Genomic DNA, 17269 nt, shown 5'->3' on the forward strand with positions numbered 1-17269 from the left:
GGATTAAAGGTGTGTGCCACCAACACCCATTGGACCAGTTCTTAATGAACACATTTTGTCCTGCATCACAGATGTTGATATATCTCCCTTTCTCCTGGCGTAAAGTATGAGGTTTTTAGAGGTAAACAACACTTGGCATTTATCTTTACCATACCCCGAAACCAGCCATTTTCCAGGGAATTTAATTCAGAATCTTGATTCTTACTATATTTCAATCTGTCTGTGCAACAAATGTCTATGAATCCTCGTACTCTCTGTGAAGAGAGAGTTTTGGATTTGTAAAGTTCCCCCCCCCCTTTTGGTTTTTCAAGACAGGGTTTCCCTAGGTAGCCCTGACTGTCCTGTCATGGAACACACTCTGTAGACCAGCATGGATCCGCATGCTGGATTAAAGGTGTGCACCACCACTGCCAGGCTACATAAAATTCTTTGTCTTAGGGAGCCCATGTCGCCCCATACCAAATTGCAGTAGCTCCACTTCCTCGTGGAAGATAGGAAGTGAAAAGTTGTCAGCATAGTGGGCTCTAGAGGAGATGGGCGTGGCCGCACTGCAGCAGACAGACTTAGGGGATGGTGAGCACACACATGCTGTGTGTGTGCGCGCATGCGTGTGTGTGTGTGTGTGTGTGTGTGTGTGTGTTAAACAAAGCTGAAGAAGCGAGAAGGACATTCTGAAGGGCCTCAAAGGTCATTGTCAGGAGTGGGGACTTCCCACACCCTCAGGCTGCAGTGATTTCTGCTTGAATAACTGTGTGGAAACAGTTACACGATCAAATGAATAATTAGAAGCTGAACGAGACCACGGCGTACGGGGTAAATCTGAAGGGGCAGAGTTGGTGATACCGATGGGGAAAAGTGTCAATGGGAAGGCTGATCAAAAAGCTTTAAAAACGTTTACAAGAGACACACTGTGGTCCTGAGTTAGAGTGCGGGCTTGATTAGATGATAACAGAGAAACTAAGAAGAAACACACAAAGAACGCGTAAATAACACACAAAGGTGGTAGTTTAAAGCAACATCAGAAAGGAGAGAGACAGAGAAACCGGCAGGGGATGTGTGTGTAAGTTTAGGAGTCATTTCTATAAGGCTGGTAGCTGAAGATTGTGATTGACATCACACATTCACGTGATGCTCTGTAAGTGTTTTTGCAGGAAGTTACTATATATATCCAGGCAGGACAGACCAAGGCAGGAGAACATGTCTCTAATGTTAAGAAAAACTCTTTTAGTAACAAAGGCAAAGCTGATTTAACAAGGAACCAACAGACAGGTGAACTACCGACAAGCAATTAGGTAATTGCTCTAATGGAGAACAAGCGAGCATATGACATGTCCTTCTTCAGAACTGTGTAGGAGTATGTCGTCGGCCCCTTTGTCCTGTGGCTTCCCAGAAGACAGTCCTATGAAGTTGTCAAAAGTGTACAGAGGGCCAGGGCTATCTATCACTCACTGAGACAACACGTGCCTGGCATGCACAATGTCCGCACACAAATGTCTGGCCTCTTTAAGAGAAGAAAGTGGAGATTGCCAGCACTAGATGAGCATAGGCCGAATCATGGGGCGGGAGGGCGGGGGTGGGGGAAGAGTATCTTCTGCATTGGTTTGCTCATTGCAGGAGTCCTTCCTACCCGGGGCTCATCTCTCCTCTCGTGGCATCTAGGAGCAGTTTCTGCTGAGCCAGTCCTCTTGGTAGGAACCCGAGGTTGACATCTGTTTTCCCGTGACTCCTGCTGTCAAATGTTGCTTAGCCAATGGTTTATTTTTATTCCCCCAAGGCATGCATGCCACTGGTTCATCAATTTATCTGAAAGTTTTCCTGAGTAAGAGGTGCAGAGCTGGGGTAAGGGAGAGAGTGGGAGCGATGGATGGGCCCCTTCCAGCAAGTGGAGCAGATGGTGATAGAAGCAGGTTCAAAGCCGAGTAGACACAAAACACCCCTGCGGAATTTCGATTTGACCTTGTCTACTCAGATGGTAAAATATTCTATAACGAGCTATCGGGATGGGGGGAAATACCCCCAAACTCTTCACCGTTATGCTCAGGTAAACAGGCACCTGTCTCTACTTAAGTGTGATTTCAACAAATCTTCTCACTTCTTGGTGCTTTAACCTTCACGCTCAGCCCACCACGTTGCTATGGCAATGTTAAGCCTGGCTTCCAGGTCAACAAGAGATGCAACTGTGCCTTCAGTTGGAATTTAGCTGATTAGGATGGAGCCTGATGACCATCAAGGAGCTTGCCCTAAGTGACAGTGGTAAGAAGACCCCAGAGGCCGGAGTCATCCAGGCTTTGGGAGAAAGCACCTAGATGTCTGATGTGCCTGGCTTCAGGAATGCAGTTGAGGTGGGCCAGAAGCTTGGTCCCAGTGTGGAGTGGAAGTCACCCAATCATACCCAGCATTCTGGGTCTGTTGGGGCCACAGAAAGTGAAGAATTGCTGAGTGGTCGTGCTTTCTCATGGCTGCTATTATACGTTTCAACATTAGGGTCTGAAAGCCACAGGAATGTCTTTTCTTCCAGCTCTGGGAGTGGGGGTAGAAATCTAGAATTGAGGTGTCAGCAAAGGACACACTTCAAAGATGAGAGGGCAGAAGGCTTCACGTACCTTCTAGCTTCTGGTGGCTCCCTGTATACCAGGGCTCATGACTGTATCACTTCAATGCTTATCTTCAGTTTAAATGGTCTTCTCCACTGTCTTTTCTTCTGTCCCCATAAGGGTTCTTGTCATTGGCTATAGTCTCTGCCTGGATGACCCAGGAGACCCAATATGGAGATCTCTAATTCACTTGCATCTTCAAACTCCATTTTTTTCTTTTTTTAAAAGATTTCTGTCTACATGTTTGCCTGCAGGCCAGAAGAGGCCACCAGATCTCATTATAGATGGTTGGGATTCACCATGTGGTTGCTGGAACTTGAACTCAGGACCCCTGGAAGAGGTGGTCAGTGCTCTTAACTTCTGAGCCTACTATTTCTAAATATGATCATATTGGAAATTTCTAGGGGTTAAGAAAGAGATGTGAACTTGGGGAGAGGGGCACACTCAACCTACTACAGTTAGTAAACTATGTGTTTCAATAAGGGGGGGCAGGCAACTCTGTGACAAGATTGTGTAAAAGTGAATCTCGCTGGGCGGTGGTGGCGCACGCCTTTAATCCCAGCACTCAGGAGGCAGAGGCAGGCGGAGCTCTGTGAGTTCGAGGCTGGGCTGGACCGACAGCCTCCAAAACAATACAGAGAAACCCTGTCTCATAAAAACCAAAAAAAGAGTGAATCTCAACCTTTTTGATACAGTCTTCATGTTGTGGTGACCCCCAACTTTAAAATTATTTTTGTTGCTACTTCACAACTTTCATTTTGCTACTGCCCCGGTAAGGCACAATAGCAATTCCGAGAAGAGCCACAAGAGGGAGCTCACAACACACGAGACCCCGTTCCCTCTCCTCCACCCGACGGAGAGATCTGTTGAGGTGAAGGAGAGAAAGGCAACTAGGTCCTTGAATTCCAGGCGACACTGATTGTAAATACAGGGTCTGGAGCGACCCATTCCCATGCAGAGGGAGAGTTCGCTTTAGAACTGTTGCCTTCCAGTTTTGTTTTCTTTTCCAGCTCTTGTTCTTAGGAACTTTCTGGCATCAATTTGCCAGTTGGGCAGAGTTCCTGAAATATATGTGCTTCCTCTTGGCAGTTCCTGTGCAGGGAGAGATCCCCAAACCTATTTGGAAAAGGCCAGAGTAACACTGCCTTAGAGAGGGCTGGTTGTCCCTTTTAGAGTTAATCCTTTTGCTCCATGGCTCAGGAAAAAAAAAATCTGTTTCTGGCCAAACCTTTGACTTCTTCCTGAAGTCAAGGACGGTGTTGCGTGCTTGTCTGATTGCCCGACATAGGGCCTGACACAAAGTCTTCAAGCCTGGAAGTTTGAGAGGAGAATTGGTTTTGTGTGGTTTCTGCGCTATTCCCGCATCAAGGACAGTGCTGATGACATTGAGAGTACTTTCAAGTGAAACACTGAGTAAAGCCTGCCCCCGGCTTTGAGGACGCTTGTCTGCTCTCCATGAAGCCAGCAGAGGGCAGAGGAGCTCAGCTTAGCAACCGTGGCTTCCCCTGTGAGCACAGCCCAGGACAGCACAGCAGGTCTGGCTGGTTTTATGAGATTAGGAAACACCCAAAAGGCCACAGGCAGGACCTGAAAGCCTGAAGGAGTGATTTCCATATCTCTGCTCGTTGATCACCAAAGCTTCTCCCGTAGAATAATACCCTTGTCGGGGAGCCAGTCTCTGCTTTAGGCACGCTCTGGGTCCATAGAGAATACAACAGCGCCGTCCCCATCCGCTCAGGGGGAAGGGGTCGAGGATTAACTCGTGGGACACTTGTCACAAGGCAAGAATATACCGAGGGACATCAAGCTTCTGAACGGTGCAAGTCATGCAGTCCCTAGCAGCGCTCCTTGTCACTGACTTCAGCTTTCCTGTATGCGAACAAAGGTGCTTTTTAAGGCTCAGGTCTAGATTGGGTTCGTTTCCCACCACATTCCTGGCTCTACCCTCGACTCTGGGAGAAATATTGGGAACACGGGTGAAGCCCAGGAGAGAAAGGGAGGGGAGGGTTCTGACTGAGGCAGAAGCGACAATGGGAGCCAGGAAAACAACAGGACAACTGGGAGAGAGGATGGACAGGGACAGCAGCAAGGAGGCGGAGGTGAACATGAAATGGAGGAAATAGAGAGAAGGGAGAGGAAGAAGGGAAGCCCAGAGGAAGACAAGCAGGGGATGACTGGGCAAGTGGCCCGGGACCACAGGTTTCCAGGGGGTGAAATTCTGCTTGTAACTTAGGCTCTTGAATGTGAGTTCAGGACTGCCTGCCACGGTGTACCCAACCAATCCCGGCAAGGAGCCAAGGCTAAGAATCACCCTCAGATTTGAATGTGGGGCAGCTAAAACTGACTTAACAGGGGCCCTTTGTGTTCATGTGAATTGTATCATTCTATCAACACGGAGGACTCCAAATCACTCTAAAGATGTCTTTAGCCAGCTGGTCCGAGGAGTAGGCCAGTGATCTCTAGTCCCATTTTTCAAATCTACTGGTGGTAGGTTCTGGCAAAGAGCGCTCATCGAGAAGGAGAAAGTTCTTAGAACACGTCACCTTTAAGCCTCTGTAAGCAGGCATGCAGGTGGATCTGCCAGGTGACATAAAAAGACAGAGTTTGGCTTTCATTTCCCAGGGAAGCCCTGAGCAGACCCTAGAGAAACAAGTGGGAAGTTTCTGAAGGAACCAGTGACTCCACACAGAGAAGGGAAGCTTAGAGAGATGAGAAACACAGAATTCCCTTCCCAGCTCCTCCCTCAGGGGACTGGCTGGAATGGCAGAAACTGTCTTGATGCCCACCCAGCTGCAGAAAAGCTGTGAAATATGGCCTCTGTCTGGTTGGCGTCAGCACACCCAGTCAACCACGAAACACAGCCCAGAGCTGGGTTAGGAACATAAGCCTGCTTCAAGGGTTGATGTTTCCCACCCAGACTGCTCAGTAACTAGGAGGGCTTGTATTTTTAGCGACGCTATTAGCATAGTCATATGACAATACCAGCTCTCGGCATAAGAAGCAATCACAGTGAGTCGTGTTTAGGATGATTTTTTTTTCTTTTCAAAGCCCAGCAAGGACCAAGAGACTCATATGTATATGTTCTGGAAGACTGTATGCAGTAGGTAGTGTACATCAAGTGGTGCAGTCCTTAGTAACCCAAGGCCTGCGGTGCTTGTCCTGTTTACAGAATCTACAGAGGGGTCACACGTTAAGAGAAAGAAGCTAGTCTGCAACTTAGTCATCATTTTTCGACAACCACCTTGTGCTCAATTTTCCTCCATTTGTTTTTAAGGTAGGGAATTTATGCCGATCCTCCACTGACATTAGATTTGCTATGTGGCTTCACTGACCTTGCTGTCACAATTCACCCGTTCCTACCTCTGAGTGCTGGGATTCCAGGTGAGGGTCATCAAGGCTGGCCCATGTATAACTTTCTCAAGCAGACATGGATTAGAACAGGTGTCTGCCCTCCCTGAGTCCCTACACTTATGAATGAGACACAAACTCTCAGGACAGAGGTTCACAAAATGATCTGGGAGAGTCCCAGACAATGGGTGACAAGACCCACTTTAGGGAACAGAAGAAAGCCTGCTAATTTTAAGTAAGGAGTCGTTGGAAATGTCTTAGCATGAACTATATGACCTAACTGTCAGGGACAGGGTCAGAGATATTCCAGGGAGAGGGAACGAGTACAAATGGATGTGGGAGAGAGCAGGGCATGCGCACTGAGGAACAAGAGCTTGGGGGGCCAGGAGGACTGACTGATGAGGAGTGGCCCAGTTTGAGCCTGACGAGAAAGCTTGGATCTGGAGAAACATGCCTGACTGGCTGGTGCATCTGTGTTTGGACTTGCTGGCAGTGGGGCCTCATTTAAAGGTAAGATGCCTCACCACATTTCCCTCCCTCCCAACAATGTGAAACCTGAAAGTTTTCCCACTCTTTAGTACCCATGGCAGTCACTGTGGTGTGGGCTCTGTGGAAGTTTGCAGTAACACCTGTCTCCATTGGAATCAGGAGTTCCGTGAGTGCGAGCAGGACTCCTACAGCCTGGATGACACCTTGGAGGACTGTAAACGCTAACTCTTGCATCGTTGGTGGTAGGGGCACTTAGGAGAGAATGCCCTCATGGTAGCTTTCATCCAAGCAGCTTTGCCCTTGGGGGAGAATAGGTTATCTACAGCCTGCTCTTACCTCCAATGCCACACCCTGGCAAGTCTGCCCTCTGCGAGGCAAGTGCTGCATGCTGCGAGTTCATCTTCCTCCCCCTGACTTAAACCTTTTGTGAGCCAGCTCTAAATCTAGAAAACAATTCTAGTCAAGCTATACAAAAGAGTTAATAGTTTCCAACTTGCCACACATGTATTTCCAAGTGTAGGAGGAAGGTTAGTTTCCCAGTGTGTGTGTGTGTGTGTGTGTGTGTGTGTGTGTGTGTATGTGTGTGTGTGTTGGGAGGCATCAGTGTCCATTTGCTACCTTTTTGTGTAAACTTCTTGTTTGGCCTCCAGGTCATGCCCTTCATGCTCCCGGGAGGGGGAAAGCTTGTCTACATGGACCATGACATCAGCTTGAACAGTCTACCTCCTTCAGGGTTTGACCAGCTCACTGGGTATCAGTCTTTGGGGGAGGACTGGCTAATTCCATCTAGCAGCAACAGCAAAACCTTGCCTTAATAGTCATACCCTGCTTTATGGCTATCAAGCACCTTTGAGTCTAGTCAATTGCCTGACCTGGTTCTCAAACCTTGTAAGGACTATTTTGGTGGTGGTCAGCAAGAAAAACTCAGAGATTTGTGCCTAAGGTCTCAGACACATAGGCCGTGTCTCTCTAAACTGTGTTACTTTTCCCACCAATGACTTTGTTTCTCAGTTTGTTCTATCTGGAATGTAAAAGGCTTTCCATTTGCAAGATGCCCAAGAGAAGTGATTTGCATACGCCCAGGCTTCTTGAATCCTCAGGAACTCTCAGAAACATTTCTTGCATTTTCAGAAACGTGAAAGCATTTTAGAGGACCACAAATATTGCTTAATGTGGGGACATTTACACAGAAACACATTGCTGCTAATAACAATTAAACAGAACACTCACATTAAATACAATCCGCATTTCTGCTGGTATTTAGAACTTCCTTCTTCTTCATTTTGTATGTTCTTTACCCTCAGACAGCACCCTGGCAGGCTTGGATTCTTTTCCTGGAGGAGTGACCCATACCTTTCTTCCTGGAAGGCCCTTTGTCATCCTGCCTGGATTAGGCTGCTGTAGTTTCTCATTGACTCTAATCAAAGAACATGGTCACCACCAGAGACACCCTAAATGATCTCCTGCACCCCAGAAACAACCTCACTTCCATTGTGGAGAAACAACCTAGTCACCCCCCTCCCTCCATCCCCCATCCTGCCAGTCTGTATTAATTGCCCCCCCCAAACACTATTTATTATTCCTTCAGAGCTTCCAGTTCAATGGAATGTTTGTTGTGTCTCCAAGCAGGACTCTGGTTCCCCCCCAGAACCAAAACTTCTAGGACAGCAGAACTCTTGCTTGCAATTACCTAAAGCTTAAGTGATAGTGACCGGAGTCAAATCTTCACGAATCCTAGCTATGGGAGAAAGATGATGCCTTTTTCTTTGACCATACTACTCCCTGCCTCAGGCTCAGGCCCTTATGCTCTCAAGACCTCAGTCTCCTTCTGTGACATGTGCAACTCATGTTGGTGACTCATAGAGACTGCATGGTGAAGAGGGCAGGTCACTGCTGGCTACCACATAACGGTCCACCTTCCCCTCTCAGCCTTGAGACTTGGGACAGAGGTCCTGGGGTTATTTCACAGTGTGCAGGCCTAGAGAGTCTGAGGCAATTCAGTGCCAAGCCATTCCTGGTACTAAAATTGCCTTCTGTGGGGTGTGGAGAAATGTGCCCTGCCTCTTCTTCTAAGTGGATCTTAGATTCATAACAATGCAAGGATTGAAAAAGCAAATCCAACCCCAGGAGTCATCTTGTCCGCAGCCTCAGCACTTCAGCGGGAGTGTGGGAGAAGCAGCTCCTGCTCTGCTTCCCGAGTAGGTGCTCAAACTGCTCCCCATCAGGAGAGTATTTCCAGCAGGAAACAGCCGAGGAGACAAGAGAGGGCAAAGGGGGGACCAGAGAGGAGAGCTGCCTAGAGGCAGAGTCTGAGCCAGACATCAGCCAGGCACAGCAAGAAAGGAGGGGGCCGGCAAAGGAGGCAGGAGACAGCCAGATGAAACCAGAGGGAGATTAGAAGGTAACTGAAATGTGAAAATAAAGGCAGAAATGAAGCTAGGCGTGTAGGGAAAGGGTAGACAAGGACTGAGGAGAGAGAAATTTGGGAGAAGGGTATGAAAAGAGAAAGAGGAGGGAGGACAGACTGTACAGGGAAAGGACAGGCACATGGAAGGTCTGGAAGAGGAGGCAGAAGACAACAAGATGGCCAGATGGCCACTGTTCTTTCACTGGCTTTCATTTTCTACTTGTGGGGCTGCCAAGGGCAGGGGCTATGGGGGTCATTTGAGGATGGATGGGTGGGTGACCATACAGATTCTGAGTCCCCAGCCTGGAGCCTGGAAAGACCCTAGGATACATAGGAGTGCAACTTATTTTCCAGGCTTGGGTTCCATAGCTCTCTAGATTCATTGCCCCTGCACATGAGTAATTTCTCAATTTAATGTTTTATTTTGTGCTTACCCTGCCTGGAGCTGGTAAGCCCCAGAAAGCTTTAGCACTCCCTGCTGCTCATGCTCTCTTTGTTTGACTTACAGATACAAAAGGAAATATTATCCAAACCATTTCAGGATGCTGACAAACCCCTCTCACCTGCCCACTTCATGATTTGGATGCAAGTACTGGGAATGGTCTAATTCATGATGCATGGCCCACAGCAACATTGGGAACATTGACTTCTGGAGTGGTCCATTTTTTAAAAAAATAACTCTACTATTGGCTTCACTGACAATCCCAAAATATTAGTCCTTGAAGAGCCTGTGGAGACCTGTTCTGTGCCAGGAATGGAGCTGGCATTTCCTTAATAAGCAATCACTTGGAAAACTGCAGCCCGAGCTCCCAGCTAAATTCAAACACTCTCAAGCTTACGCTGTAGTGGAGGGAAGAGAGGCTCTGACAGTCTGCTCATCCTTTCCCCACACGGATACACAACAGCCGCACACTGCCAGGGGCTCCTGGACTTTCATACACCCTTCCTAGGGATTCCTAACGCAGGATTGCTCCTCCTGGCCAGGAATCTGTCAGAACACTTACAATGCTGATCAAGAACCCTGGCCTGGGAGCCTAGATGTCTGGTCTTTGCTCCAATTGTTGTACAGAGCAATTGTCTGCCAGTCTCTTAAGCTTTCTTGTTTCAACTTCTGAGGCTTATTAGACAATTTTCGAGACTGCTTTGTAGGACCGTTTCCAGGTGCCAAAATGTAATCTCTCTCCCTTCCTTCCCTCCTGCGTGTGTTTGTCTCTCGACCGTCTTTCTTTTGTCACTCTAGGATGGGTAGATTAGAGAAAAGTGAGGTTCCTTTACAGCCCAGTCTCACCCTTTTTCCTACAAGGCTTTAGGAGACGGAGGGAGAGGAGATAGCTCAGTCCCCTTAATTGCACATTTCATTCTCAGATCTGTTCCTAGAGGATGGTTCTAAGCCTCATTTGTGATACAGCACAGCTAAACACAGTAGCAGGTACCCAACTGTGTGCGATGCTGTATTTGTTGGCCAAGGGCTGAGTGCTCTTTGTGTAATTGAGTGTGCACATATGTGGCTGAAATGTGGAATATGTGTGTCAGCACTGAGTGAAAGTAAGATTGTATGGTCTGTGTGGCATGGGGAATTTCATGTGCCTGTGTGGGTGTAGGCTTTTTTTTTTTTCTTTTTCTTTTTAAAAATAAGTCACTTTAGATCGTGTCGCCTCCCCTCACTTCTGTGATTGATTTTGCGAGGCTAATGGTGCGTAAAAGCACTGGTGAGATCTGGGGGCGCCTCCTCGACTGACGTCAGAGAGAGAGTTTAAAAGGGGGGAGACCGTGGAGAGCTCGATAGCGGCTGAAGGGGACGCTACTCGGAGCCGTCGCTGCTGCTGAAGACCCGTGTCCAGACTGACCAACCGCGCTCCTGCACGGCTGCCTGTGGCCGCAGAGATGCTGTCCTGCCGCCTCCAGTGCGCGCTGGCCGCGCTCTGCATCGTCCTGGCCTTGGGCGGTGTCACCGGCGCGCCCTCGGACCCCAGACTCCGCCAGTTTCTGCAGAAGTCTCTGGCGGCCGCTGCAGGAAAACAGGTAAGGAAATGACACGTCCCTCTTGCGAATTCCCCAGCTTTCCTCTTAGCCTTGCTGCAGCCCCTGCGACAGGTGTTTGGCTGGCGCTTCTCAGAGTCGCTCAGCCCCTAACCTTCCGGGGAAACTTTTGAAGCCTGGGTCCCTTCTTAGTCTTTCCTGATTTGATCAGCGCAGTTGGGTCACCTTGCAGGTAAGTCCCTCCCTGGCGTCCAAGAAAATTTAAAAACTGGTTAACTGAGCCCCGAGGGACTGGGCTCTATCCCTGGTGCTGCCATTAGGGTTGCTGACCCAGGTGCTGAAGCGCGGTGTTATTCCATAAAACGAGGCTGGGGCGAGGGGCTCTGCAGCCCAGCGGGGAGGTTTGCCTTTACCTCGGGGCCGGGGTGGGGAGCGAGGGATCCGCAAGAATTCAGGTGCACTCTGTATCACAGAAAAGGTGGAAATGGAACTGCGCAAACTGTTGGCATTCTATTTACTTATAAAACCACTTTTTAAATCATATGCAATTTCTCTGTGTTTTAAGCCTACAGAGACAGAGCACTTGATGGAAGATTGGGGTTTTTGGAAGTTTTTCCCCGTAATCTAGTGAAGATAGCAACCCCCCACATTATTGTGAAAACTGGATTTTGAGTGACTAAATCTTATTTTCAAACTGCTCTTCCTCCTTCTTCCCGTTCCTCCCTTTGCTCTCTGCCCCATCCAGGAACTGGCCAAGTACTTCCTGGCAGAGCTGCTGTCCGAGCCCAACCAGACCGAGAATGATGCCCTGGAGCCCGAGGATTTGCCCCAGGCAGCGGAGCAGGACGAAATGAGGCTGGAGCTGCAGAGGTCTGCCAATTCGAACCCAGCCATGGCACCCCGGGAACGCAAAGCTGGCTGCAAGAATTTCTTCTGGAAGACATTCACATCCTGCTAGCTTTCATATCGTTGTCTCAGCCAGACCTCTGACCCTCTCCTCCAAACCCAATCTCTCTTCCTTAGCCCCCACCCCCCAAAGCTCAACTAGACCCTGCATTAGAAACTGAAGACTGTAAATACAAAATAAAATTATGGTGAAATTATGAAAAAAACATGCATTTGACTTCTTATTGGGTAAATTGTTTTATTCAAAAACTAATGATAAACTTAAGTTGTGGCTTCTGAAAACACATTTTAGGTATGCATGCCAATGCTCACAAACATCTATTTAAAAATCCCCATGGTAATAAAGGTTAGGCTTTAAATTATGGGTCATTTAAAACTTAAATAACTTCAAATGTCTATAAACTGAAACGTGTATCCAAATGATGGCTATTGGAAACAGCTACCACAAACATCATTTACATATTAAAGACAATTGGAAATGGGTGTTGGATTGTCAAAATGTCTTTTAGAACTTGTGGACAGGCAGGCTGAAGTATTCAGATGTGTACCATTCTCACTCACAAAATATATGATTGTATCTAAAATAGAGCATGATTGAGAAGTGGGGAAAGAACTTGGTTTAAACAGCTAAAATAAACTTTCAGTCTCTAAAGTTTAGTTTTAGCTTGTGAACGTTCAGCCCCCAGAAACACTGACTTCAAATCCTCTTCAGCAATTCCCTCAGCACCTGAAAAAGGCTGGAAGGCTGCCTCTGTTTTAATAGCATGCACTTAGTGTTCACAGGGGAGGTTATCCCTTGTCATGAAATTAAGGCACAGGAGTTGTGTGGGTCACCAGAAACATATGTCAGGTCACTCCACTAGATGCTGCCCTGCATTCACAGGGGAAGCATCTCAAGCCATTTTGATCTGAGCACCACGGGAATCATAAAAACATCAAAATTCCAATAATAAATAGTCAACAAATCATAACTGTTACTATTATCATTAAACAACATAGTAAATGAGACTACTCAAGATGAAAACTAAAATATCTGTGGTTTAACTCAAAGGGCCTAGAAATAGAGGTCTTTGGGGGGGAATGTATGTTTTAATCCTCACGGCTTCTGGAATAATAAACCAACTATAAAATGAGATAAATAGAATAGGAAAGTCTCACTAAAGGAGCAAACAAAGACAAAAGAGGAATTTTTACATTTTCTGGGGAATATGTGTGCTCAGTAAAAACAGTATTTCTAATAAGAATGTGTTTTTGTGGATGCCAATTCCCAAGAGGCTGGTTAAAACAAATGGGAAGACTACCTCACCCACTTTACTAATCTCTATGAAAACAAAATTCGCTTGGGGTTGGGTGCACCTTCTGTGGTGGGTGTTCAGGGTGGCAACAGTGCATGTCCACTCAAAGGATGTGTCTGCGTTGACACCACAGCCTCATGTACATCGCTGCCTGCAAACTGCAGAGGAATAGGATCGCATTACTATGAATAGAAGAATACAGTGATGCTGTTTTCTGAGCAGCAAATGAACTCCATGGGTGCGAGGAGATTTCAAACTTTTAGTATCATCTTCAGCTGTCAGTTCCTATCTGTAGCATGGGAACCATCAAGAAGTACAGCCGTGTGCCTGCACACAGACAGTTTCTTTACCACTTAAAAGCCACAGGACTTTTAGCCAGCATTACCTGTCTGTCAGCCCCGGTGTTTGCACCTCCACAAAGGAGAGTCATGTTGTAAGGAGAGGAGACTCTCATCCCTTCCCATTTCCCCTGATGTTTTAGACATCGACAATGACAAAGGTAGCTGGGGAGGGCTGATTTTGGTTCATTTAAAGTAATGTGTAAGAGACATGCGTCGATGGGGAAGCGTAGGGGAAGGAGACAAATCAGAATACAGAATGGTACATGTGGAAATGCCATAACGAAAGCCATTACTCTCTATGCCAACCTGGAAGCTTGTAAGAAAGAAACACCATAAGGAATATTACCATTCTACTTTGCTTTATTTAAACATACAGGGACTCTAGCCTTTTACTTTTCAATCGCCCAGGCTGGATAGTCCGGAAGATCACTGGAGTGTTCTGGCTGCTTCTCACTTAGCCCGAAGGAACCTCTCAGGTGTATCCATCTTCCCTGGCTCATTCTTGAACCACCTGCTGTGTCTTCCAGGGAGTGAGCTTGGGCAAACATTATTACTTCCTAGATCTCAGTGTCCTCATCTGAGAGGAGTGCAAGACAGTGGAACTCCCCCACCCCGCCTTCCCCGGCAAGCATGGTGAGGCTTTGTTTGATCAAGCCTTTAAAGTTCTTAGGCCCTAATGAGCCCTGGCTTCTGTTAGATGCTAGTGTTAAGCTTGTTTTGCCATGTGATGTTGTGATGTATTTTCTAGCTGCCGCTAAGACAAGGGTCTGCTTTTCCCTGCTTTTCCCTAACACAGCCTTTGAAACCCACTTTACATGCTTCTTGCTCCATAAAATTCTTGCTTTATGCTGTCAATTGAAAGCAGCCTTCCCTGATCATTCCCTGTGTCTCTGCCATGCTGCTTGCTGATCTTATTCTACTGTTTGCTACGGTTGTCTGAGTGTGTATTGGAGAGCAGACATTTGTGTATGAACTTCTTTTAGGAAAACATATGTTCAGGCAGTATCTCATATAGTGTTTTTTCAAAATGTATTATTGTGGTGTGTGTGCCTCTGTGTGTGTGTGTGCTCACACGTCTATGTTGGTGCCAGCAGAGACCAGAGGTGCTGGATATCCCTGGAGCTGCAGTTATAGGCAATTGTGAGTCACCCAATATGGGTACTGAGAATCTGACTTGGATCCTCAGCAATAACAGCAAGTACCCTTCAACCCGAGGCATCACCTCTCTAGTCCCTTTTATGGTGCATGCTGCATAGTAGTTTGTCAGTGTTCATTGAAAACAATAAATGATCTATGAACTTCAGTGCCAATGAAGCAAATTTGCATTTACTAGTACAAACTCTCTTGAGTGCTTGATTTGATGTTAGTGTTCACTACATTTGTGGCTGGCGTGATACCAGAAAGGTACACTGCATTGCTAGTTTAATAAGCACTGAAGCATGAGCTTTGTAAACTTCCTGCAGTCTAGCTTCCTTAACCCATCTCTTCAAGCCCTCAGTGCCGGCTGATTTGTTGTCCACCAGTCATGGCTCCCAGTCACAGAGAACACAGTCATCAACCTCTTCTTTAGGCTTGTTTATTCTGACATACCAAAGACCTGCTCTTAATACTAACATAGCTTTATTTTTTTTCTTCTGATGAAATTGATGACCCAACAAGAACTTTACTGTCAGTGCTAAGCTACACCACTAACCCCTTTTTTGTGTGCGTGGGGGGAGGTTGAAGAGATACAGTTTCATTAAATAGCTAAGGCTGTCCTTGGATTTGCAACATTCCTGCTTCAGTTCTCTGAGTTCTGGAGTTACAGGTGTGTGCCACCATGTCCATCTCTCTCTTTTCATTTATGTGCCTATTTGCTGAACAAAACCAGTTATCGAGTGAAGACTCCATGCCCAGTAATTTCCTGGGTATTAGAAGACATGCGCTGCCAGAGACATTTCCAAAAGATCAAATGCATGCCAGGCAGAAAGGCAGGGAGAGAGCATACACGAAAAGGCTGGTTTGAATTTGTTTCATGACTGGCAAATAAAACCCAAGTACATATCAAATGGCTTCAGCCTCCAGTGTCTTGCCGGTAGCTCTAACTGTGCTTACTGCACACAGAATTCTGTTTTATGATGACACAACACACACCTGTCATTCTGAACACCTAACATGGAAGGGGGCTGTAAAAATCATCTTGCCTGCCTCACTTATTTTACAGAAAGAAGACAGAAATTGTTTTAACTGCCTAATGGCAGAGTAACTTGATGTGCAGATTGGGGGAAATCCTAGGCCACCATTGGTATCTCCCAAGGTTGTTTTCATGCCTTTACTATGTTGGTCCCAAAGGAGTCTGACTGTCTCCATAACTGATGCTTCTTTAGTCGTGTAAACACTTGGACTTTGCAGTTTCCTTACTTTCTATCAGACAGATGGTCTGCATCTGGGAAGGGACAAGAAAGTGGTATAAAACAGAGAAACATTAGAAAGAAATGATGAAGGCACCGATTGAGGAGAAACGAAACTCAAGTGTGACACTGCGTTAGACCCAAGGCATGAGGAATGAGCCCGCCTTGGGATAGAGACAAAGGGGCTGTCCTGGCAGGCAGATGGATCGTTACAATGATCTGTCATGCCTGGAGAGGTGGCCTTCCCAGACACCCTCATCCACATCTTCACAACTAGGGAACACATACCTGCCAACCCTCCCCAACTCTTTAATAAGCACCAGTGAATACTTTAGTTCTGCTGTTCGGGTTTTCATTGAAGAGCTTCTGAAGACTTGGAAGCAATGCTTGGAGACTAAGCTTGCAGTCTTCAGTGAACCGAGTACAGTGACTGAGACATGTTTGTCAGGAATGACCAAATGCTACCTCTGGGAGCGGCGTGGAGGGGTGTTGTGCAGAGAACTGGGAAAGCAGAGCCCATCAGAAACTCTTTTCTCTAAGCCAGGTTTCTTTACTAGTTTTACATAATGGTTTCCAAGCCTTAATGATTCCATTCCAGATGGACTAAATAAGCTACAGATATACTGGTACAGTATGCATTTCTGTAATATAGGATAACTTGAAACATGTTAACATTCCTCTTTTGCAGATGAGAAAAATGAATCACAGACTCAATAACTTGTTCAAGGGGCACAGCGCTGGAACCAGAGTGTCTAATTTTTAATCCAATTCTCTTCTCACCATTTCTTAGGGGAAGGGGTGGAGTTAAATGAAAACTGTAACTTATCAAGTGAATTAGAAACAGCTTGGCTTTAGACCATCTTGACTTAGTTCTCCATACAATACAAATGAGATTTCCTGCTCCATTATTGCTGGAGTAACAGGGGACTTGAGCTCTGGGATTGGGGTTTGGTTTTCCGAATTTGCTAGAAGCACTATTTCTCAGGATTTATTTGTAACTTCTCTTTTTCATGTGTTAAACATTATGTTCTTGACTTTGCTAAATGAGTGAATGAAAACAAGCTAGCAACATTAATGACCTCTGGGCTTGAGTGCTCCTTTTCCCTCATGCACAAGTTTTACTGAAGCCAGTCTTGACACAGTTACACATCTGTTGGTTGCAGTGCTAAGTATACAGGTTGAGTCAGGCCCCACACTGAAGACTGGGTAGTAGTCATTGCTATTGCTTGTCCCACAGTGGTGGATGGGTTAGGAGCTTTTGCACCAACATGATAGTAGTAACTAACATGGTGAGCCTTTCAGAGGCGGGGCCTTTGTAGAGGGGATTAGGTCAAGGAGGCACCATGCAGGGGGAGATGACCACTGATTTTGTGAGGTGGGTTGGGTCTCACAGGAATGATTGTTTCCCACAAGAGTGAATTCCTGCAAAGAGCAAGCTGGGGCTTCCCTGAGGCTTCTTCCTTGTCTTTCTCATTGTGTGACCTCTCTCTCACACATGTGCCCTGTCACGCGGTACCAT

At 46.7% G+C, this 17269-nt stretch overlaps 1 protein-coding gene across 1 annotated transcript; it reads left to right on the top strand.

The window, feature by feature from the left end:
* The first annotated feature begins 10564 nt into the window (after positions 1–10564).
* Positions 10565–11932, top strand: Sst (somatostatin). The gene is made up of 2 exons (XM_005071605.4): positions 10565–10860; positions 11564–11932. The coding sequence occupies exons 1-2, from the start codon at positions 10723–10725 to the stop codon at positions 11774–11776; spliced, it is 351 nt and encodes a 116-aa protein (XP_005071662.1). The 5' UTR covers positions 10565–10722; the 3' UTR covers positions 11777–11932.
* Positions 11933–17269: the final 5337 nt, after the last annotated feature.

Source organism: Mesocricetus auratus, unplaced genomic scaffold (genome assembly GCF_017639785.1).
Source record: "Mesocricetus auratus isolate SY011 unplaced genomic scaffold, BCM_Maur_2.0 Super-Scaffold_100008, whole genome shotgun sequence".
Lineage (NCBI taxonomy): Eukaryota > Metazoa > Chordata > Mammalia > Rodentia > Cricetidae > Mesocricetus > Mesocricetus auratus.